This window comes from Pteropus medius, unplaced genomic scaffold (genome assembly GCF_902729225.1).
Source record: "Pteropus medius unplaced genomic scaffold, Ma_sr-lr_union100, whole genome shotgun sequence".
Classification (NCBI taxonomy): Eukaryota; Metazoa; Chordata; class Mammalia; order Chiroptera; family Pteropodidae; genus Pteropus; species Pteropus medius.
Genome location: NW_024344371.1, coordinates 8,498,647 through 8,523,860, shown reverse-complemented (window position 1 = coordinate 8,523,860; position 25,214 = coordinate 8,498,647). Strand labels below are relative to the sequence as shown.

The following is a 25,214-nucleotide window of genomic DNA, read 5'->3' as shown; positions in this document are numbered from 1 at the left end:
ACAGCAATGTCTAGCCTATGACAGGAGCAACAGGAATGAAGAGATAAAAAGATTTTAACAGTCTACAATGTCACCTAAAGAATACAAAGTTTTAAGTAAGCTAGCTAGTCCTAACTGTTCCCATCAACTCTTTAGAGATATTCTTTTCAATACTGCCCTTTAGGAACCAATCTAAACTGTCAGATGACTCTGAAGTCATTCTACCCTTACCACAGTTGGGGTAACAAGGGAGAGGAAAGTATAAACTTTATCTAAGAAGCCCTTGATACTTTACTAAAATTGGAGAGACAGGGAAGCAAAATAATGAAGACTCTCTAACATACTCTCTCTCTCAGGGAATATCCCCCAAGGTCCATAAAGTTACAAGAGCAAGTTATTTAATTCTGTAATTACACCAAGATTCAGACAGAGCTAGCAATCCAAGGTAATGAAAAGCTAAGTGGCTTAGAGCATGGAAATTCTGGCAAACTCTAAAGGGGTAATTTATTAACAGAACTGCCCTGATAGTCAAGTTATCCTGGGGCGGGGTGGGCTGGGGGGGGTGGGCGTGGAACGAGACATAAAAAGCTTATGTGACTTTAGTACTTTCTCTACAAATTGACACTAAAAATTCTATGCAGAAAAAGTTTGGATTAGACATTCTTGGATGAGATTTTATGATGGAAAATATGTATTCGATTCCTTTTTTCTGTAAGTGATAGTTCTTAAGCAACAAAATCATTTCAGAGAGTTCTTTTAAAACGTGAATTCTGAATAACTCTACATAATTATGACATACACTCTCCTGGGTTAAGAGTTGCTGATCTTTAGCTATAAATTTATACCAATTCAAAATGATTTATAGGATTTAATATCTATTTCATAAATTAAACCATCTGAAGCTAGATTATTACAACTGCTATAAAAATGCCATCAAGATTCTCTGAAATGCAAGAAGGATGAGGAGTATGGTTATTTGGTCATTTATATCTATAGCATATGATCAACCATTAGTTAGAAATGAAGCCCCCAATTAAATAATTGTGCCAGTCGGAAAACAAGATCTGGTTTATGATAATCCAATTTTTGATTTATTACCACATTCATACATCTCTTAATTTCCACTTAAATGCAAATGGCATGGTCTTTCTTTCTGGCCAATTAAGCTAATCTCATGTCTGCAAAAGTATATCCACAGTAAAATAAGCATTCCACTCACAAATAATATAAACAATATTATCAATTAGATGTCCAGGAGATATTAAAAACAATCACTAGTATAAGTAAATAGGACCAGGAAAAGGTAAATAAATATCTCTTTCCAGAAATTGCTCTCTCACTTCAGTAATATCAGCAACACAACCAGGGCATCTAAGCACTACCCTCAATACTATAATGAATAACACTGACAAAACACAATACTCAACTGCTTCATTTGTAACCAACAAATTGAAGAAATCTTAAGTAGAAAAAAGCAACTGACAAAGCTTTCAAAGAACCAATCCGGGAAACAAGAAAATATGGACTTCTCTATTCTCTGAAATTTGAGATTCTTGAAATAAAAGATTAAAGAAGAAATGAGAAACAGAAGGTGAAATGTAAAGAAAATGAAGAAAAAAATCCATTAAAGAAATGAAAATCTCTTTCGTAAAAGACTCATAAATATGATTAAAAAGATCAAAATAAAGTGGCAAAGATCATCAGAGTTCACCTTTCCATTGTACCATTCCTATGACACAATGCCAAAAAAATACTTCTGCCCCCATTTAAAAAGGCTCAGTTTTTCTCTCCGTTTTAGCTACTTGCCCTATACTACTCTTTTTTGCTGACAAAACTCTGCAGAAGTCATCTATACTAGAGGTCTCTAATTCTTCTCCATTCATTCTCTCTTGAATGCACTCAAACTAGTCTATCGCCCTCATCCTCCACTAAATATGTTCTAATTAAGGTCACCAATGATTGTTGCAATAATTAGCTATCGGCACTTATCTTACCTGACCTTTCAGCAGTCACTCTACTGGACTTTCAGACCACCTCTATTATGCCACTTGCTCTCCCCTTATTAGTCTTCTTTGCTGACCCCTCCTCACCAACTTTGTAATGTGAATACTCCAGGCCTCAGTCCTTGATTGTCTTTTTTTCTAAACATTTACATTCAACATCTTAGTAATGTTATCCATTTGCTGGTAACCCAAGTTAATACTTCCTGCTCAGCTTTTTCTCCTGAACTCTAGACTTCCCAACTGTTAAGCAAATGTATTAGATATAGAATCTAACTACTACTTAACCAATTTCACTACTAACTCCCTGGTCCACAAAGCTATCATCATTTCACACATCTAGATCCTCAATCCACACTCCCTGCTTCTACCACCATCTCCTAGAGACCATTCTCAATAAAGCAAAATTCTGGCTTCACAAGTAATGGCCTGCAAGGCCATACACAATCTGCATGCGTTGAACTCTGCTTTTATAAATTCTGACTCCATTTTCCTCTACTTTCCTCATTTACTCCCTTGTTGCTGCCATATGGCTTATTTGCTTCTTTAACATGCCAGACATGCTCCTGACTTAGGACCTTGGCAATGGCTGTTCCATTTGCCTTCTCAATGAGGTCTAAAGTGACCACCTTATTAAAAACTACACTCTTACTGCCTGTCTTCCTTTAGCTCCTGTCCAGTACTCCCAATCCCTCTTACACTGCTTTCACTACCCACAACTCTATATAATTTACTCATGTATTATTATTTTTGTGCCTCCCTGATACAATTTAAGCTCTACACAAGGGCAGGGATTTTTATCTGCTCTGTTTGTCAACCAACTCCAAATATCTGGAATACTGCCTGTGAAAAATAAATAAGTACAAACATACTCAAGATCTCTTCTGAAATAATAAAAATTTGCAGACTAATCTCACCATGTAGTAGGAAAGATAAACAACAAATAGGGGTGAACCATCAAGTTACAGACATACCATACTGAACTCAGTAAGCTTCAAACAAACTTAAATGCATCCAGGCAGAAGAAACCAATCACCAACACTGGAGGAAAAATACCAAGCTAGCCTCAAAGTTTTCAGGAAAACTGGAAAGACAGAAGACTCGTCTATAGGAATGTTCATGGGAAAAGGATGTGTCAAGAATCGTTTACTTAGCCAATATATCACACAGCTGTGTATAACAAGCACCTACAGATTTCTTTTAAAGTTCTCAAATATGTAATAATTAATAATTAAAATACAGCACTCCCAAACTGAAAAATCTTAAACACATGATAAAACATTGTCAATAATAAAGAACTAATATTTGGAGAATCTGTGCTTTGAAAAACATTAAGAATGAACATTGTATACAATTAAACATAAAACTAATTCTAAGTTTCATAAGTTTCAATGATATGGCAGTTAAATAGAATGTAATCTACAATTTTGTGGATAAAGCTACAAAATGTAAAAATAATTTGATAACTGACCAGAACCAAAAGCCTCAACCTACCCTAAAGTGTGGGAAGGGGTATATAAGAGATGATGTAATTGTGCTAATGCATGACATGGTAACATGATGTACTATTGGGGGAGGGTTAGAATGATAAACTAAAACAGGGGTTCAAATTTAAAAATAAAAGCAGCACACAAATAGTCCCTTTTTCTATTATTTTTGTTTGTTTTTGCTACTGATGAAGACTAGAGAAAACTAGAAAAAAGCCAACTAAAACTTATAAAAATAAATAGAAATGGAAAAATATCAGCTAAAAGATTCTCAGACTTGGTATAAACCTAAATCTGACTAACCACATGCCTTACACAAAGAGACTCTTAAGAGTCAAAAATAAAAGAAGGGCATTTTTTAAAGAAATAGAACAAAAAAACCCATCACATTTGTATGGAACTACAAAAGACCCCAGATAGCCAAAATAATCCTGAGAAAAAAAGAACAAAGCTGCAACTATCACATTCCCTAACTTCAAGTTATACTCTGAAGCAACAATAATCAAAACAGCATGATGTTGGCAGAAAAATACACACAGAAGAACAATGGAACGTAATTGAGAGCCCAGAAATAAACCCACATACATATAGGCAAATAATTTTTGATAAAGGAGCCAAAAAACATACAATGGAGAAAATAGGCCTCTTCAATAAATAGTGCTAGGGAAATTGGAAAACCACATGCAAAAGAATTAAACTAGACTGCTATTTGTCACGATATACAAAAATTAACTCAAAATGGATCAAAGACCTAAATATAAGACTTGGAACAATATACAAAAGAAAACATAGGTAATAAACTTATGGACCCCAGTCTAAGAATTTTATAAATTTGACCTCAAAAGCAAGAGAAGTAAAAGCAAAAATAAATGAATGGGACTATATCAAACTAAAAAGCTTCTACAGAAAAGAAACCATCAACGAAATAAAAAGGCAACCAACTAAATGGGAAAAGATATGTGCAAACCACACCTCCGATATAGGGTTAATATCCAAAATATAAACAGAACTCACATAACTCAACAGCAACAAAAATAATCCAATTAAAAACTGAGCAGAGGACCTGAACTGACAATTCTCCAAAGATGACATACGAATGGCCAACAGATATATGAAAAGATGCTCAACTTCACTAGCTGTCAGGGAAATGCAAATCAAAACCGCAATATGCTACCACTCACACACCTGTTAGAATGGCTATTATCAACAACACAAGTAATAACAAATGTTGAGAGAGGTTGTGGAGTAAAGGGAACCCTCATATACTGCTGATGGGAATATAAATTGGTACAGCCACTATAAAAACAGTATGGAGGTTCCTTGAAAAACTAAGAATATAGTTACCATATGACCCAGTTATATAGTTACCATATAACTTCTTCTGGGTTATCTACCTGAAAATTCTGAAAACATTTTTTTGTAAGGATACCCCTTTGTTCACTGCAGCATTATTCGTGGAAACAACTAAAGTATCCTATGATAGATGACTAAATAAAGAAGATGTGGTACGTATATACAATGAACTAATACTCAGCCATAAAAAAAGGAAATACTGTCATTTGTGACATGTATGGATCTTAATATCATGCTAAGCAAAATAAGTTGGATGTGTGGGCTATAAAACTGAAAGTAACAAATGAACAAATAAGACAGACAAAACTTCATAGACACAGACAAATGTATGGTGGTTACCGGAGGGAAAGGGAGATGGGGGAGAGGCAGACAAAGGTGAAGAGGATCAACTATATGGTAACAGAAGAAAATTTGATTTTAGGTGGTGAACATATAATGAAATACACAGATGAAGTATTATAGAACTGTACACTTGAAACCTATAATTAACCAATGTCAGCAAAATAAATTTAATAAAGATTTTCTAAAGGATGGGAAAAGTCATGATTTCTTGTTTTTAAAAGAGCAATATTAATACTGGAGTTGTCTTCAAGGCAAAAAGCTTTTCAACTATAAAGTTACCCCTATTCCCCATCCCTTTTCCCCTACATATTCAATTTGTCCCTCTCCTGGGTCATTCTTATGAATGTATAAGTACTCTCTAATAGCTCTCATTTTAAAAAACACAAAAACCTTCCTTTGATCCCATACTGACCTCTAGTTACCGTCCCAATTCTTGCTCCCTTTCACAAACTTGAAAATGTCATCTACATCTACTATCCTTACTTTTCATTCCATTCATTCTTCAACCTATTTCCATCTGGCTTTCTCTTCCATTCTACTAAATTGCTTGTCAAGATCAAATATTTCTGCACTATCAAATCAAAAAGTAACTTATCTTTCTTGAGCTCTCAGCAACATTTTTTCTTGACTACTACTTCCTCTCAGTTTCCATAGCACTCACTACTCTACTAGTTTTTCCTCTTTACTCACCAAGAATTCCTTTTCCAGTTTCATGTGCCTACAACTTTCCCCCCATCTACTCACAAACAGTTGAGTCCTCCCTTCTTCTCTAGCTGTACTCTCCCCTTAGATGAATTTATCTAATCTCATAGCTTTAAATCCTTTTACATTCTGATAACTAAGATATATACCAGATTATATATCTAACTTTTATATTTCCACTGGGATGTCAATCTAGATATTTTAAACACAACATAAAAAGCACAAACAGATGTCTTGATTCCATCCGGCCTGAAACTCTTCACCTTCAGTCACCACTATCTTAGTAAACTTACCCAGTTGCTTAAATCATAAGTCTAGGAGCCAACCTTGATTTTCCTTTTTCCTTTACTCTCCACAGTGAATGTATAAGAAGCCCTGTTGGCATGACTTCCCAAGTACTATCTAGAATACATTCATTTTTTTCCCCATTTTTGGTACCTGTACCTGGCACAATGTCTAGCATGTGGTAGAGGCTCAGAAAACACAGACAGAAACAAACATAATTACAAACAGGAACCAAAGAAAGCATTTACCATATAATATTACTGTTAACAAATATACAAAGTATTGGTGGTTTATTTAGTTTATGCAGTTTCATTATACCTACTATTTCATTCCAATGAAAGTCACCCTATAGGTGTACCTAAGCTTAAGCATCCAAACATAATAAAATTAGGATCCATACAAAATATTACAAGAATTAAATGGCCAATTCTATGTAAATTCATTTGGATAGAAAGTGATATACTTTTGACAGTGTGTAAGAAATAAGCACTTAATATGTGCATAGCATCAAGCTAGGTACTGTGCAGGATACAAAATCAGCGGAAGTTAAATGCCCTCAAGAAACAGATAATCTATTATGAAGAAAAAACATCTCATTACCGTTTAATTAATCATTCATATAAAATAGTATATGATTAAGTGTCAAAATAATTGGATTTAAGGCCTAAACTCAAACTTCGAAAGTTATAAAGGAAGAAATGAAGTTATAAAGGGAGAGATGAACTTATAAAGGAAGAAATGAAGTCAGGAACATTTCAGGAATTTAGAATCTAATCTGTAAATCATTTACTCATCTAAACATTTGGGTGTCTACTATATGTCAGCATAAGTACTCAAAAAATACTAGAAACTGCCATTTATTTACTGCTTTACTAGATATTAGGCACTTGGTAATATTATTTGCATAATCTAATCATCATGACAGTTTTGAGATAGCTACCATTTTGCATGTCTTTCAACACACCTGGAAAAAGTATGTATAGGAATGAATAATGAGGGCAGAAAGGTAGGCAAGGGCCACATTGCAAATGGCTTTAGATGCCTAAGAAATCTGAACTTTATACAAATACTATAAATATATTTTGTAGAGAGAGATTAGGCACTTCTATTAGTAACAGCCCCCAGGAAGCAACATAAAAGAATGGTTTGAAGCAAGGGTGAACAGAAGACACAGAAACTTAAGTTTCTGCACTATCAATTCCAGTGGGAATTTAAAATAGCACACTCACTCTGGAAAACAGTTTGGCAGTTTCTTATAAAACTAAATATGAAATTACCAACCCAGCAATTGCACTCTTGGGCATTTATGAAAGCTTGTTTATATAAAAATCTACACTCAATTTTTCATAGCAATTTTATTCATAATAGTCCCAAACTAGAAACAACAGATTTCCTTCAACAGGTTAAAAAAAACTATGCTATCCCTATACATGGAATATTATTCGGCAATAAAAAGGGAAAAACTATTGATTTATATGACTTGACTGAATCTTGAGGGAATTATACTGAATAAACAAAATCAATTCCAGAAAGTTACATATGGTATGATCTCACTTATAGAACATTCTGGAACTGGCAAAATTATAACAAATCAGTGGTTGCCAAGGGTTACATATAGAAGGGAATGAGGAAAAGGAAGGGTATGGTTATAAAAGGACAACCAGAGGGATCTGGTGGTGACAGAATTGTTTTGCACCTTGACTATGGTGGTAGACACAGAAACCTAAATGTGAAAAATTACAGAGAACTAAATACAAACACACAAATGAGTATAAAGTAAAACTGGGGAATCATATTAATGTCAACACCCTTACTGGATCATATTAATGTAAATATCCTTACCATAATATTGTATTATAACGTTCCAAGATGTTACCTTTGTGAGAAACTGGGCAAAAAGTACATGGGATCTCTCTTACAATGGCATGTCAATCTACAATTATCTCACATTAAAATGATTTTTTTAAAAGTCATTGTAATAAGTTATGACAACCTCAGACTATGAAAATAAAATGAAAATATATTTTACAGCAGAACACAGATCAGCTAAGTAGGACAAACAGTGATAAGCACGCAGCTTTGGCTTACAGTAGCTCCTTTCTGAAAATATATGCTTACCCAATTATGGTGAAAATTGGGAAGTAAAATCTATGATGTATGAGGAAAAACCTGCATTTCCTAATGAGGAGGTACAAACCTATGTTTTTCCTTAAAAACCACATTCTGCTATACAGGGTTTCTCAACTTCAGTATTACTGACATTGTGGGTTGTATAATCCTTTGTTGTGGGATATCATCTATAAATTTTAGGTGGCTTCAGAGAATCCCTAGCCTCTACCCAATAGGTACCAGTAGCAACTCTCCATCCTAGTTAACAACCTCCACCCCAGTTAACAACCAAAAATGTCTCCAGACATTAGTGAGATGCTTCATGTAAAGCAAAAGTGACCCTGATTGAGAACCAGTGTGCTAAGCCAATAAAAACAAGGGTCAAGAACTCAAGTTTTGGGAAGTCTGAGAATTTTAACTTTAAAATAGGTCAATACATAACTCAAGATTGAGATACACTACCGCAAGGCACACAAATATAAATGGTAATCATAAGTGCCCTCAACAAGCTTATGATGTAGGAAGAAAAACAAAATTTATTAAACTACAAAGCAATACTACTACTACAGGGTGATTACTTTAGGTGGGAAGAGTTCCATTATAGCATAAGAATAAGAAAGAAGGCTTTTGTGGGAGCCCGGACTCCATGAAGGAGGTATACTTAACTCTTTTTGTAAAAGTCTATAAAAGCTATAGGTGCTGGATGAGAGTCCAAACACACTTTGAAAATCAGGGATGTTGTGAGGCTCTTTGACATCCTTAAGCTAATACCAGGTGAAAAGAGGAAAAAGAAAATAACTGAGGGTAAATAAATGTGGTCTGGGTTCTTGTATGCACTAACAGACAAACTGGTTCTAGCACTGATTCATCTCTAAGACAACATCTTCCTCTTAAGCATTTTGACATATACCCGGCATGTATTTTATTGATGCCATTAACAAGTTTATGAACAAAAAACTACACCTAAAGTCACCTCATCTGTTAGAGGGTCCTAGCAAAACACTTAGCTATTCAAGTGAATAATCAGTGGATTTCTTCTCAGCTTCCCAAAATATGTATTTTAAAATATATTCGAATGAAAATAAGTTTTCTATCATACTCAGCATATCCTTCTTAAAAATAACTGTTTCTCTCTCCGCTTCCATCTCATCTGTTTCCAACTCTGTTACTCTACTGGTTGCCAATCAGAACACCAGTAAAGAATAGAGTGTCTTCCTCCTCCCTAACATCAACAGAGGATCTTAAGCTAAGAGTCCACAGCTTAGGAAGTATATGTAACCCTCAAAATTCCAATAAAATTTTGTGCATGTGCATTTTTCCAGGGAAAATACTCAAACCTGTGTTCAGATTTTTAAAGGCTATGGACAATTTTTAAAAAGTTCAAAACATTTTACACAAAGTATGTACCTTTTACTTGGACAAAGTTAGCTAAAATCACAAGCTCACTTTTGTCACACCCTTATATTTTGCTCTAAGAACTGGAAATATCAAAAATTACTGCTTTTAAAAAGCAGTGTTCCTTCTACCAGGGGTTCTTTTTACACAGTAATAGATTAAGTCCCATTTTCTTGAAGCCTCTTTCAAAATATCAGTTTGCAAGACAAGAAAACATTACAGGACTATAAATCACAAAACTGTACCTATTGTAGAAATAACTCTCCTTGGATTGAGACAACATGTCATTTTGGAGCACATAAAATTGACAACCCTATAAACTTACCTATAAGTTTTACAATAGTAACAATTATACACTGATATAAAATTATAATAAGAACACAACTCTTAGGTTATACGAGTTAAGTGTCTCCTTGATACATTAACTAAATATATTTTAAGAATTAAATTTAAGAATTAAAATTAACATGCTGCAGAAATAAAGAGTAATTTCAATAACTTATGTTATGCCAGCTTTTGCTAAACATTCAATAATATGCTGCTATGAAAGCTAAGGGAGGAAAAAATCAAGTCTGAATAGAAAGCCACAATGAAAAAGTTTATATTTGGCTTTTAAATTAGTGAAAACAAGCATACCACCGACACGCCATTTAAATTGTCTCAAGGGAATACAGGAATCAGAAATATACTTTAAAAACTGACTACTAGTTACATTTCGATCTGAATTTGCAAAGTAATAAATCATGGTCAAATGGACATCACAGAAGACATAATAGTAAAAATACTTACATTATATATCCATACATGTATAACACCATAAATTGATATAACCAGCACCAGAAACTAAAAGTACTTACCCTATAACTTATGCATTTTGATATAGACAAACAACAGTTCAATACAGACATGTTTTCACATATTTCCTTACTTTTATCTCAATGAACAATTTACGGATCAAAAGGAAATTCTGGTTATCACTGTTTGGTTAACAGTATTTTAAAAAGAATTTTAGTTAATAAAGACTGAAGTTCCAGAAGTTGGAAGTCGAATAATTCTAAACCCAAGATTTACTATATTCTAAAAGATCTACCACATTAATACCATGGTATCAATTCACTATTTACTAATATTAAATTAACACCTTGTGACTCAATACATACATACAGAGATCTCTTCAGTTTTTAAAGAAAACATACCTAACTCTGGTATTCTTCCCCAAACAGGCTCCAAATCCTATTACAATGGATAAAACATTAGAATCTTCTAACACACTATTTGATTGTGTTATTTAGTAAGAAGGGAGCAGTAAAATACATATGGACTGGACAGAACATTTGAGAATGAAATAGGAATTTGTAGTTGCTAATACAACTAAGAAGTTGAAAAAATTCAGGTCCGGGAAAGAAGATAGGAAAACAATTTAAAAAGCTGAAAATGAAAATCATCAGAATACCAGCTTACTCGGAAATGGACCAATATTTTAGTAAGATAGCCCCGAAATAGATACAGAAAACAAACTAGCTTCAACATAGGTACCTCACTCTTTGAATAGATGTTAAAACACCGGCAATTTTATCAATATAACTAAAATTTTCTCATTCAGTTTATTCTCTTAAAGCACTGTTTTTCAAACAGCTATAGGTTATAAAATCAATTCAGCGGGTCACAACCAGCTCTTCATTTTTTCCACTGTAATAGACTAAAAAATCAAAACAACGTATATAGTAGAGGTTAAATATCATTTTATGAGATTTCATCTATGTAGAAGTATTTACATGTATAAATGGGTAAAAATTAAAAAAATAATTCTCACTCATGGTTGTAATAAAGAAATGTCTTGGAGATTTTCTTCCCATAACTAATACTAAATTCATTTTTGAGTACAAAATTAAAGACAAGCATAAAGCCTTCTCTGATTGGCAAGAATGACAACTAAGACTAGTTTAAGAGAAACAGATCTCTGAGCCTTCCTTAGATGCCACTAATGCTCAAATGACTGAGGAAAGATTGCATGACTGAGGAAAGATTCCTAGACTGCGGCTCCCATCTTGGAATCAAAGAATGAAGGTAAACAGAATGAACTTTTCTCTTAGAGAAAAAAAAAAGGTAAAAAGTGCATAAACTCAGAAATCATAGGCTTACTTAAAAAATGAGTCAGAAACTAATCTAGCAAATGGGACACAGGACTGTTCTGAAATACAGGAAGAATACACTGGGATATTTCAAGGCCTGATGCACACTACAATAGGAGCTATTAAGCACCACTTATGCCAGGTACTTGAAACACAGTTCCAATTTCTAGCACAATTCCAAAGGAAGTATTATACAGATGATCCTCAATTTATGATGGGGTTACATCCTGATAAACCCATCGTGGAATGAAAATATTTCAAGTCAAAAATGCATTTAATATACCTAACCTACTGAACATCATAGTTTAGCCTACCCTACCTTAAACATGCTCAGTACATAATATCCAAAATCTGCTGGCAACATAGTACACTGTAGAGTATCAATCATCTACCTTGTGATCACATGCCTATTCGGGAGCAGTAGCTCACTACCACTCAGCATCATGAGTATCATACCACATATCACTAATCTGGGAAAAGATCAAAATTCAAAAATTTGAAGTATGGTTTCTACTGACTGTGTATCACTTCCTAAAGTCAAAAAATCTTAAGTCGAACCATTTAAGTCAGGGACCACCTGTTATTACTAATTTACAGGTGAGGCAATCAGCTAAGAAAGGGTAAGTGGTTTACTCTTATTCTCTACCTACTGTTCTTAAGGATCATCTTTGCTACTTGGCCATTCAACATTGGCAGTTCCTTCTCAACGCTCTGTTAGGCACTTTAAATTCACTCCCTAGGTCATTTCACCTATTGTTATCACTACTTCACTGTCTCCTAAATATGTAGCTACAACTCAGATCTCTCCTCTGAGAACCCATATATCTAACTGCCAAACTTACATCTGCACCTGAACTCTAAAACCAGGTATAATTTCCACGCTCCAACACCAAATCGGGTAAATTTCGAATGCTCTACATCATGAACAGCATCATCACTGATAAAGCTGTATTACTCTGCTGGTTTTTAGCTTATGCAGCTGTATTACCCTAAAATTATTTATTATCTGGCTCTTTACAGAATGTTAACTCTGCCTTAAATCAATGACCAGCCACAGTGACCTCCTTTAAGAACATACTGCATTTCCTCTCACCACATGAACATTCTATTCATTCAGCATTATTCTTCCACCCCCCTAACCATTCCAAGTCCTCGTCTTCTGTGACTTAAATGACATCTCTCAAGGAAGTCTTTTCTCACCCTATAGACCATCACACCAGCCTCATTTCAAGTGTTCAATAGCCTCATGCGGCTACCATGTTGAAGGACAGCTCCAAGCCAGAGGTTTTGGAGATCTCTATTCTATTCTATTTGTCCATGTACCTATTCAAAAACCAAGACCATATTACATCTGATAGGATAAGCACACACACAGCTTCACCATTCCACCTCTGCCTTTCTTATTCACAAGTGTGCTGGCTATTCTAGATTCACTGCTCTTTCATATATGGATTAGCATCAGTGTGAAATTTCTTGAAAACCCTTGATATTTTGAATGAAACAATAATGAATCCAGAGAGCAGTATGAAGAGCAACAACTTTATGTCATATTTGTGAACAGAAAGGCACTTGCTTCCCATTTATTTAGGTCTTTAACGTCTTTCAATACATACAGTTTTGTATATGATGTTTTTACTTCTAGGCACTTGATAATCTGCCATGCTTTTGTAAATGGTATATAGTTGTCACTGCTGATGTACAGAGATGCAATTGACTTCTGATTTCTGATCTTACATCGAGCTATTCTGCAAACTCTTTTATCAGTACTAATAATTTACCTGCAGCTTCTTTTTGGTTTTTACACAATCACATCAACCAAAAATAACAATTCTGTTTCCTCCATTCTAATACTCACACTTTTAATTTTTCTTATTGCTTTGAATACGATTTCTATATAATACTGAAAAGAAGTGGTGATGGTGTATACATTTTGCCTTGTTCCTGGTTGAAAGGGGAATCCATTTCCCCATTAAGGATGTTTATTAGATACTTTTTTTGGAGTTAAAAAAGTTTATCATCTGTTCATAATACAGCAGCTTTTTCATGCATTTAAATTTTATCAAGTGCTTTTTATAGACTACTGGATGTTTTTGCTATTATATGTCCAAAATCCCATATCTAAAATCTTTGGGTCAAGATACATTTTAGAATTTAGAAATTTCTAGTTGTGAGCCATATGTATAGTACAAAAAATGTCTACTATGTAACATTCCCAGCTAATTGTGGGTTAGTAACCTGTACTCAAAATACATTAATATTTCTTCAGAAAACTGTATGGATATTCACTCTAAATAAGATAAACAATGATTTTAAGTAGTCTAACATCAGTTTGAATTGGGTTTTATCAACAAAAACAAGTCAAATCAGGTTGTGCTGCCAAGTTCTAAAACAGATTTTTGATTTTCAGAGGTTATTGAACTTCAGAATTGCAATTAAGGGTCTGTGGACTTGTCTTTTATTTAGGGTGTTTGCACGTACACTGGTAATTAAAATGAGACTATAGTTTTCCTTTCTTATGTCATCCTTGTCTGATCCTGGAATTAAGGATAGGTGACTTCAGAGAATAAATTAAAGAATGTGTTCTCCTGCTTTCCATTTTCTCAATTTGTATAACACTGAAATGATTTGTTCCTTGAAAAATCTCCTGAAAAATTATCTGGGCCTAGTATTCGTGGCAAGATATAACTACTACTTCACAATTTATTTAACAGTTACAAGATTATTCAAAGCTTTCCTCTCTAGATAAATTATATTTTTTTAGAATTTTAATTTTTAAAAATTTTCAAATTTGTTCACTTATAATTGTTGATAGTATTTTCTATTATCTTTTTAATCTTATCTACCTGTAATTATGTTTCCCTTTTCATTCTTGGTGTTGACTTATGCCTTTTCTTTTTTATTTTCTTTTTGATGATGTCTTGCCAGACGTATGTCTATAGTTCCAGTCTTCTTAAAAATCAACTTCTAGGGGGTGGCTCTATAGTGTAATGGTTAGCACATCTGCTTTACACGCAGAAGGTCCTGGGTTCACGTCCCAAGTGGAGCCACGGATCATACCCCGGGTGCGTCAGACCCCGGGTGCCCGCAGCGAATGCGTGGGGGGAGATGCCCTGCTTTAGAGATCCAGTTCTTTAAAAAAAAAAAAAAAAAAGGGAGATGGCAACATCTGTGGTTAGGGGTGAGGGTGGAAGTGGCGGGGGGGAGGGGAATTAAAAAAAAGGAAAAAAATCAACTTCTACCTTTGATTTCTCATTTTGCCTCTGTATCCCACTTTATTTTTTTTGGTTTGTGAAAAACAAATTAATAATGTGACAAAATGTTTATGTGTTTGGTGGGGGAAAAAAAAGGCAGGATAAAAACTGCAAATGTTGTTTTCCAGAAAAACAAAGAGAAGGAAGAAGGGAGGGATAAATGGAGGAACAGAGAGTGGAAGTAAACATACCAAAATTAAAATAATGCTTATCTCTAGGAAACAGTATCATGGATGATTGTTATCATTTTATAATTTCCTGAATTTTCATAATATTTCACAGTGGGCATATATTACTTTTATAATCAGAAAAAAATATTTTTATTTAACATAAATCTTAAAGATAAAGAAATACTGGTTTTAATATTGTTCTCAATCTTTTAACCATAAAAATAATGGCCTGTTATATTAGATGCTGATCATGCTTTACAAAAATAGACAAAATGACTACATACGCCTTGGTCTGAAAGAAATCAAGTAAATAGTCAAACTTTGATTAAAAAATATACTGTAGTTCTCAAATTTTAGCTTGTATAAAAATTGTTGGACATCTTTTTAGAAATGCAGATTTCTCTCAGACAAGAAAAAGCTAAAGGACTTTATCAACACGAAACCAGTATTAAAAGAAATGTTAAAGGGACAAAAAAGAGGAGGAGGAAGAAGAAGAGGTGGGGAGAAGAAAAAAGATTAAAAATATCCTTACCACTTTAAAACTGAATGTGTACATCAACCTCTAAACTACCTGATGCACTCTCTTCCTGACTTGCAACCCAAAGTCCAAACCAACTTTCCTTACTGCTCAGATTCTGTTAACTGCTTTTGGATTTAAATTAGCTATTCGGTTTAGCAGAATCTTATAAAATGCAATGTAATTTCACAATACCTTGAATTAGAACAGTTTCCTATCATATCTCACCTTGCTTAATCACAATTTCATGCCTCTGTACAAATGATTTTCCCCACCTAAAATACCTTTTCTCCTTAAAAGTCAATCAACATGCTCAAAACCAATGATTTACTTTTTCATGAAGTTTTATGAAACTAATGCCACACACTCTATAGTGACCTCTCATCATGTATTCCCCTCATATTTATATCTGAACAATACTATCTCAAAATAGCATACATACTTTTTTACTTAACAAATTTACCACATGCCAGGCACTCTAAATCAATGTGAACTTATTTCTACTAAGAACCCTAAGAAGTATGATTATCTCAATTTTCCTCGACAGAGGTACAGAGAAGTTACGCACACAGCTGGTAAATGGCAGAGCCTGGATTCAAATCCCGAAGTCTGGCTCTAGACCATGTGCTCTTAACTATTACACTACGCTTCCTTGCTCCCTTAAATTGCTTGTAATACATTTCAACCTTGCCCCAAGCTCAAGGCATTGTCTCTCAAACTAACATTCAAACTCTTTAAGGGATGCACGTCTTTTAACTTTTTATATCCTTCAATAGCTTTTTTATAGACTTAAGCATATTTTTAGTGAATACTTGCTGAATTGAAACATAAGAAACTTTAAGTACTCAAGTCCAGCTTACACTATGAGAATAATTTTTAGGCAAACTAAGCTGCAATAAAGTGCTCCAGCCTTTCTATAATGCTTAAAGGAAAAATACCATAGATAACTGTAAAATAGTTAGCCACAGAGAGATCCAAGGCATTTCACTGTGTATATATAAAATATCAAGCCCTAAAATATAACTGTGGCACAAAACTGTATGTATGAAGTTGCACTGTACCCTATGTTTATCTTTGGAAGGCCATTTGTCCCAGAAACTAAATGTTTAAGTGACACCAGATTTAAAAAATTACTTACAGATCTAAACACTTATAAAATGTAATTTCTTTAATTTTCTTATAATTCGAATATTATAATACATGAATCTAAAAATTAAAACATAACATAAAAGTGCAAGGAAATTCCCTAACAACTCTAAGAGTAAGACAGCTGAGACTACTGAGTTAAACCAACAGAAAGCAGATTATAAATACAACTCAAGCCAAACCATCCCTTCAAGTGAGAAAAAGGCTGACGCCAAATGAAAAGAGGTATATTATATGAAGTATTGAGCGGAATCAAATATATGAGCCATCTGCAAGTGAGGAAGAAGAGAATCTAGGTCTGATATTAATTTCCATTTGTATTTGTGGCTAGGAATAATAAAAATTAAAGATAAATTACTGTAGTCAGTGAATGTAAGATGCCTGTGACTGAAAACAGCACCATTATTTTATGTACCTCCAAAAAAGGAAGGAAAAAAACCCTGTTACTTTAATTATGATATGCCATCAATTGTTAGACAAACCCAGATTTAAAAAATGTTTTAAAAAATAGATTTTAGAATTAATGAAATATAGTTAAGTGACTAGGTAGGATGAATCAGACACGAGATTTAATTCAATTCAGGAAACGTTATCATTAACTATAATCAGAAACTATGCTAAAATTTAAGGACATAAATACAATTCGGCAGACTCCTTCCCCCTCACAGTGCTCGCAGTTAAGAAATTAACACTGAAAGAGATATTGGAATAATAAATATCAAATGACTGAAATACTCATGCCTTTTGTACATTAATCCTAAAGAAATAATGCGAAAGGAATATACTTTTATGCAAATTGGCCACTGCAACAAAAGAGAGTAAAATTTGAAACTTCGAAGCCTAACCATCAGGTTTTTTGCTAAATGGAAAACTATGTAATGACTTAAAGTATAACTTGAAAGACTATGGAGCAACATAAAGAAATACAATTAAGGAAAAAAGTATGGAAAAATATATGTATACACCAATTCTAACTAAATAAGAATTAGGTATAATAAGAGGAAGATAAAAAGAACATTATTGGGACATAGGTTCAAAATGTTCAAAACCTTGTTTTTAAACAAAATCTATGTTTCTGAACATAGATCGTAGATTAAATAATACAGTAGTGGTCCTCTCCCGCCATCCATGGCTTTCCTTTCTGCAGTTTCAGTTACCTGCATCAACTTCGGTCAGAAAATATCAAATGGAAAAGTCCAGAAACAAACAATTCATTAAGTTTTAAATTACACGCTGGGTAGCATAATGAAACCTCTCGTTGTCCCCACCCAACCCAGGACAAGGATTATCCCTTTGTCAGGGTATTTGTATATGTCACCACCTCCTCGGTCACTTAATAGCCATCTAGGTTATCAAATCAACTGTATCACAGTACTTATGTTCAAGTACCAATTACTTACTTAATAATGCCACATTCACATGACTTCTATTAGAGCACACTGTAATTGTTCTACATTATTATTATTATTAATCTCTTAACTGTACTAATCTATAAATTAAACTTTATCATATATATATATGAAAAAGCATAGTACACATACAGTTTGATACTATCTGCAATTTCAGGCATTTGCTGGGGACCTTGGAACATATCCCCTATGGATAAGGGGGGATTACTTAGTATCATTTAATTGTTAAATTTCCTCATTTTGGTATTAGTACTATTGCTATTAAGAGAATGTTCTTGTTCTTAGGAAATACATAATAAGGTATTTAATGGTAAAAAGAGTACAGTATTTCCAACTTGATTTCAAAGGGCTCAAAAACATATAAACAAATCCCAATATACACACACGCACGCATGTTGGACAAAATATAAACAGTCGGTAAATCACAGTAAAGGATATACAAGAGCTCCTGTTACTCTTCCTGCAGCTATCACTAAGTCAAAGTCACATCAAATTAACAAGTTAACAAAACAATTAAGTAGACTTGTGATCAAAAATGGAAAAATACAAAAATAAATGCAATTTAAAATGGAAAGACTGTGGATGCTCTATTTTTGTTAATAAGCATTAAGTAATTTTAATAACTTAAGCAAATTAAAAGAAAAATACAGAAGTCTTTTGGTAGTGATAAAATATGAAGTGAGGAGTAGTATGCTCAAGTGACTGTGATGATGCCAGATATGTAGTTAGTAGGATGTCATGAGTTGAGTTGTGCTTTAAGTCTAGATGAGTCTTATTTCAAAATAGTTTACTTGCTCGATCCAGAAAATAGCTAATGATAAAATAAAGAAATATTATATCTTAAACTTAGAAAATAAAATGGAGTCTACGCAACCATAATGGGCAGCCAATTATTGTATGTAGAAAAACTAGAATAAGCTTACTCAAAATATCTGTATCTTTAATTGGGCTTAATAAACAGCAGTCAGATGTAGTAAATATTAAGACTATGGACTTAACTGATGAAAAAATTATCAATATATAGAATAAAAGCCTATTGAATGCTATCTTAAAACCATAAAAACCTTGCATAAAAATTTGTGAACACTCAAGTGTCAAATAGTATTGGAAGTGAAGATGCTAAAGTACCACTGTGAAAAAGATCTAAAAAAAATTATTAAATACAACTTTAATAATATACATATTTAGGTCTCGAATGCTTAACACCATGACATAAATTGGTGACTAAAATATAAGACAAAAACTTGCTATTTGGTCAGAATTCTAAAATTCAAACTTAAGAAAGCTTTCTGTAAACCTTTAGACAGTATACCACTATCCACAAAAAAAGCTGCCTGGAGAAGTTACTAAATTTCCAAGACTACAAATTATTATTTTATTGTATTGTTCATATCCTTGAGTGATGTAGGTATAACAAATTAATACTGCAAAACTGATAGGTCAGAAGAAAAAAACAGACAAATGTGTTGCACACAAACAGAAAAAAAATAACAAAATCACTTGGTATCTGGGTTTCTGTAAAGAGAATAAACATATTCACCCATAATTTTTATGCTTAAGAATATGAAATCAAATTTCTATCCCAAATAAAACACAAATGAAATACAATAAAGAGTAATGAAAAATAATTTGTCCTCACGAAATATTCAGAAAATTAAAGAGCTAATTATATTTATTGAATTATATAAAGCAGCTTAAGTTTTCACTGTCAAATCTTTAAAAAAAAAATAATTTTTAAAAGGCAAAAACAAACATCTTTATAAACATACTGACCATAAATTAAACTTACCTTTTTATCTTCTTTTACTTTATGAGTTTTCTTTTTCATTTTCTTATCATCTAATTCCTGGTCTGAAGTGATTGCAGGGTTATCAATACCACCTTTCCATGTTTCAACAGGAGAAAGAAGTGGGTCTTCTTCACTTCCACGATGTCTTCCTTTTCTTTTTGTTTTAGAAGTAGTGAAAGCCTCATCATCACTTGCATCTGAATGTGTTCTTCTATAGTATGATTTGGCTTTACTAAACAGGGTTTTAGATTTATACTTGTATTTTGAAGGCCTCCGTTCCCCATGACTTTTTGAGGTTCTATCGGAAAATCCATTTTCTTCATCTCCTTGAGTGTTATTTACAAAGGAGTTTCGAATTTTAATAATGCGATTCTGACTATCATCTGGGACAACATATATCTCATCAGAATAGCCCTTCTGTTTGAAAATTGTGTCAATGGGTTCCGCATAGTTATCTGAAGAATCCATATCTTCAGGATGTGCCAAAGGCACCCGGGAAGTCTGTTTTCTTGGATTTTTACCAATACCAGCTTCAATTGTTTTTAAAAGGTTTGGATCCAATTTTTTCACATTTGTCTTAGGTACAACTGGTTTAGGTTTAATAGGTGGAGGCACTTTATGGTTGCGTTCGTGGTCATGACAGTTGGGGGTACTATGAATAGGATATTCATTGCCTTCCAAATCTAATCTATATCTGGAACGGTCACTAGGTGTCGGAAGCAACTGTACATCATCCCCAATAGGACTATAAGGAGGTGGTGCTTCTGTATCATCATCTGAATCAGGGTAGTTATTATAAGGAAAACAGTCTCTGGGAGATGGTAGAAAAACATCCTCACTTTGATGGGTTGATTCCCTTGTATTATCTGATAAATATGAATTTTCTATCATATTTTTTTTCTCTAGAACATCACTGAAAAACAGTGTAAAGACCTCGGTTTGCCGATGATACTGAGATAAAGAATACAGTGCTGTAAATTTAGCAGTGATCTCTGTTGCAATGTGTTCTCCTTCAGTCATTAACTCCTTGATAGCCTCATTTTCAAAAAAATCTGCTTGGCTGTCGGTAACTGCCACCAGCTGTACAGGAATGGTGTCCTGAACTTCTGAGAGAAATGCTCGAAGCATTCCCATTGATGCTTTCCGTTTGGCAGAATAAACTAATATATATCCATGAACCAGTTCATCTTTCCTTACTCCAATTGATGAATGATATGATAATATTGTGATCTGTATTCGCCTCCTTTTTTCGCCAATGATTTTATCAAGCATTAGGGAATTATTCTGTCCAGCTTGAGCAGCACTGCAAGAATGAGAATCAAGGAAGGGTGAAAGAATAAGATCCACACTAAATGGATCACCACACATGGCACACATGACAATTCTCAAGTCGGCTTCTGATACATCCTTATTGGTGGGAACTGGGCTCACCACATCTAAATTATGTTTAACTGATTCTAATACTCCTCTTAGAGCTTGCTTTACTTGGGTTTCATTAAATTTGCGAGGATATGTACCAGCAGGTACATCTACAAACGGGCACTGTAACTTGTTTGCCAACTGTTGCCCTTGGTGCCTGAGAATTGGCAGATTCTTACTAATAGAATCTCTCTGATTAGCCAGAATTAATGTAAATGGAAGATTAGCCATATATTTATCTTTTCGGATCTGAGAAGCTTCAGTCCTTATTTTTCCAATAAACTCCCCAATAAAATTCAGTGACTCAATGGAGTTAAATACACAGAAGCACCCATGTGGTTTAAAGGCGGCAGTCCATAACTGACTTAAAAAGTAAGGCGACTTGGCATCAACTGGTCGAAGATCAAGTTCATAAATTTTTCCATCTAAGGCATACTCATCATCAGTGGATTGTGTCCTTATCTCATTTGCTAATTCTTGGGCAAGGCCATCTTTCCCTAAAATGAAAAGGTTAACTTTATCTATATTGGTACTATCATGATACAACCGTAAGCGGCCAAGATCCAACTGCAAAAGACTGCTGGCAAGTAACTGTTCTACTTTAATGTCTGTACAATTATGGCCACTAAGACATGTTTCTTTAGTGGGATGATAAACAAACCCTATATGCTTAAGCAGAAGAGACTCCCTATCCGGTGCAAGTTTCTGTAAAGCTTTATATCTAGGTTCTTCACTCAGAACTGTATGAATTTCGCTCATTTTATCTGAACTAGGTGTTGCATTGAGATCTAAATCATAAAAAAGTTCAGAATGCTCAAAAAGCATTTCTTGAAACTCTTCTTTGGCTTTTTCAACTATTTCTCGCTGATGCCTACCATACACCTCTTTGCTATCAGCCTCAGTAATATATTTGAAGGCTTCATCCTCCATAACAAAGCACATGACTTCCTCCCATGGCTGGCCAGGTGAAATGAACTGAATTTTTTCCAAAGTCTTTTTGAATTTTTCCTTCATTTCTACCCTCCTTTTCTCTGATACTAGATGTTGTACATGGTTCTGATAGACTTTTTCAGCTTCTAAAGTGCTCAGGAGGTCAAATGGGATTCGCCTATCGTTAATTTTGTCTATGTGGTCAGTTTCATCCCAAGGTGTTTTTTCTAGCACCACAAAACATAACTGAAAATCTGCTCTCTTTTCCATTAACTTCAAAGCTTCTGACCAATTCAAATGTTCAATCTCTTCAAGATTTGGCAAAAGAGTGTTAAAAGCTCTTGGTAAGGTATTTATATATTCTTCTCTCCTTTTTCTTATATGTTCCTGTTTAAGTTGTTCTATATGTTTTGAGAATGTATTTCTGGCCTTTCTTGTTCCCTCTAAGTTGATGTATTCTTCATAATCAGGATGATTTTTTAATTTATTACTAACAGTTTTCCAAGTTGCATGATAATCTCTCACAGTCTGCACAAGTTTTTCAAACTTATCTGTTGCTGTGACAACAAGTTGTCTCTGTGTTTTATAAGCATCCAGATAGGGAATAATTTTAGGCTTGCCACGAGTTTTATCCAACATTTGTACCAGTGCAGTGAAACAGGTTTCAATGTTGACGTTAAACCGTGCTGATGTTTCCACTACAAGAAGGTTCTTTTTATTTGAAGCAAATGCCTGAACTTCTCTAAGATAATGATCCACGCATTCATCACATTTAGTTGCTGCTATTATTACAGGTTTTTTTGATTTTGATAGTTGGACAAAAAGGTTATTCACAAATTTAAGTTGATCATCAAACTTCCTATTGCATCCCTGACTGACATCAATGCACAATAAAAATCCATCTACACTGAGCTTCCCCTCAGGCATTTGCTTCTGTTCAAAGTCTTGTTCCAAGCCTAGTTGATCAGTGCAAATGTACATCAGTTTTTCTGCTGACTGCAATTTAGAGGCAGCTGCACGTTTTATATATGGTTGCAAATTCGTACTCCGATGAGGCAAGAAAGTCTGGTCATCAATGAACTCTGTTTGTTCAATGACATGAATTTTGCATTCTACTCCATCTTCACTATTTTGTGTTATGTCACCCCAGTACAAAAAGTGATCATTGTTTACTACTCGTCCTCCAAAGTCAATGGTGCTAAGCACAGAAGTATGCTCTGGATAATATTCATCTGCTTTTGAGCGTACAAATCTATTGCACAAACAAGACTTTCCAACTCCGCAGTTACCCTTGTCTTTTTCAGTTCCAGAGAGTCCAACTATACTGATAGTATAGGATGGGGGACGAGGCTCTTTGTTTTTTGCCATCATAACTCTCTTCTCATGTCTCTACATTCATAAAGGTAACCAGATATATTTCTCATTCTGAAAATAAAATCATCTCAAAATACAGATCCTGAATTTCAAAACTATCGTTGGTTCTTTGTATTTCCCTCATTTCTGTGCAGAAAGGTCTTCAAGGTAATGTGGATCATCTTCCTAGAAAGAGGAGAAAAAAGACACATCTTAATCATGAATCGCACACATTATATACATATTAAAGATGTTCATAACAGCATCATGCAAGTTAATATTACATGTATTTTAAGAAATCATCATAAAGAGTTTGTGATGTTAAAAATGCAACATGACTTCAAAATTTAACACAATTCTAACAAAATTATACAAAATTTAGTATCCCACAAACTTTAAAATAAGCTCTTATTCACGGAATTTCCATTTTGTCTCTACTTCCTATGAGTTTGAGTCCCTTCCTCTCCCTCAATTTTCTTGCCTTCTATGACTGGAGGCTATGTTTGGTGATCTAAATTACACTAGTTGCCTTAACAACTCCCTCGCAACTTTTAAAAACAACATGCTTTCAATTACATATGAATTTCATATAAATTTATTAGCAAGATTTTAGAATTTAAAATATTTTTCAGAGTTTCAACACACTCTTGTGAAATCTACCAAATTTTATGCCCCAAAACAATTAAGATATTCAAATACTTAAAAAGGGAAACAGAAATAAATGGAGTTAATACAAATAGCAACAGTATATTTAACTAGATCAATGCTCATGCAAACTATTGAAGGTAAAGGGCCAATTTTTATTTCATATCTTCAAGTCCACTTTTGTAAAATGAAGAAAGATTTTTAAAAACTAAGCCCCAATTTCTTATTAGATTCAGGAGATATAAAATTACTTTCAAGCCGTTTCTAAATGTTTTTGATTTCTACATTTATCTCCTCTCAGACTAGTTACAAAAAGCTCACGAACCACATTTGAAGAGCTCCAAATAAAAGAATTTTAAGATTATATATTTGAGACAATCTTTTAGAAGTATCAGCAACATTAAATAACCTTTAAGAATTGCATGTAATATAATTTAATTTATGTAGTTATTTACGTGGAAGCAATAAATTAGTCACATAAAGTTTTATCTGAAGGTTCTTCACATACTTCTGAGGTTGAATTAAAAGCAACACATCATTTCTACCATCAAAATTTCAGAAGATAGTGAAAATATCTGACTATGTACACAACAGCATATATAGAAGTTATCTTTAATCCAGACAAAATGAAGAATATAAAGAACATAAAGAAAAAAAAAGGTACGAAGGCCCCAAACACTTGGCTTCTCAAATGCAAGTAAACATCTATTCACATTATGCTGCATATTTGCTATACTAACACCTAATGTTGAAGAGAAAGTGTTCTTGTAATTTAAATTTTTGACTAATATTTCAGGTAAA

General features: G+C 33.7%; 1 protein-coding gene across 5 annotated transcripts in view; it reads right to left on the bottom strand.

Annotated features, from left to right (window-relative positions):
* Positions 1–25,214, bottom strand: part of ARHGAP5 (Rho GTPase activating protein 5) — a 68,057-nt gene that overhangs the window by 31,439 nt on the left and 11,404 nt on the right. For all 5 annotated transcript variants that reach the window (XM_039870503.1, XM_039870501.1, XM_039870500.1 and 2 more), the window contains one exon: positions 20,067–23,954. In XM_039870503.1, the coding sequence (XP_039726437.1) occupies positions 20,067–23,786 (3,720 nt within the window). In that variant the 5' untranslated portion in view covers positions 23,787–23,954. The remainder of the gene's footprint in view (positions 1–20,066; positions 23,955–25,214) is intronic.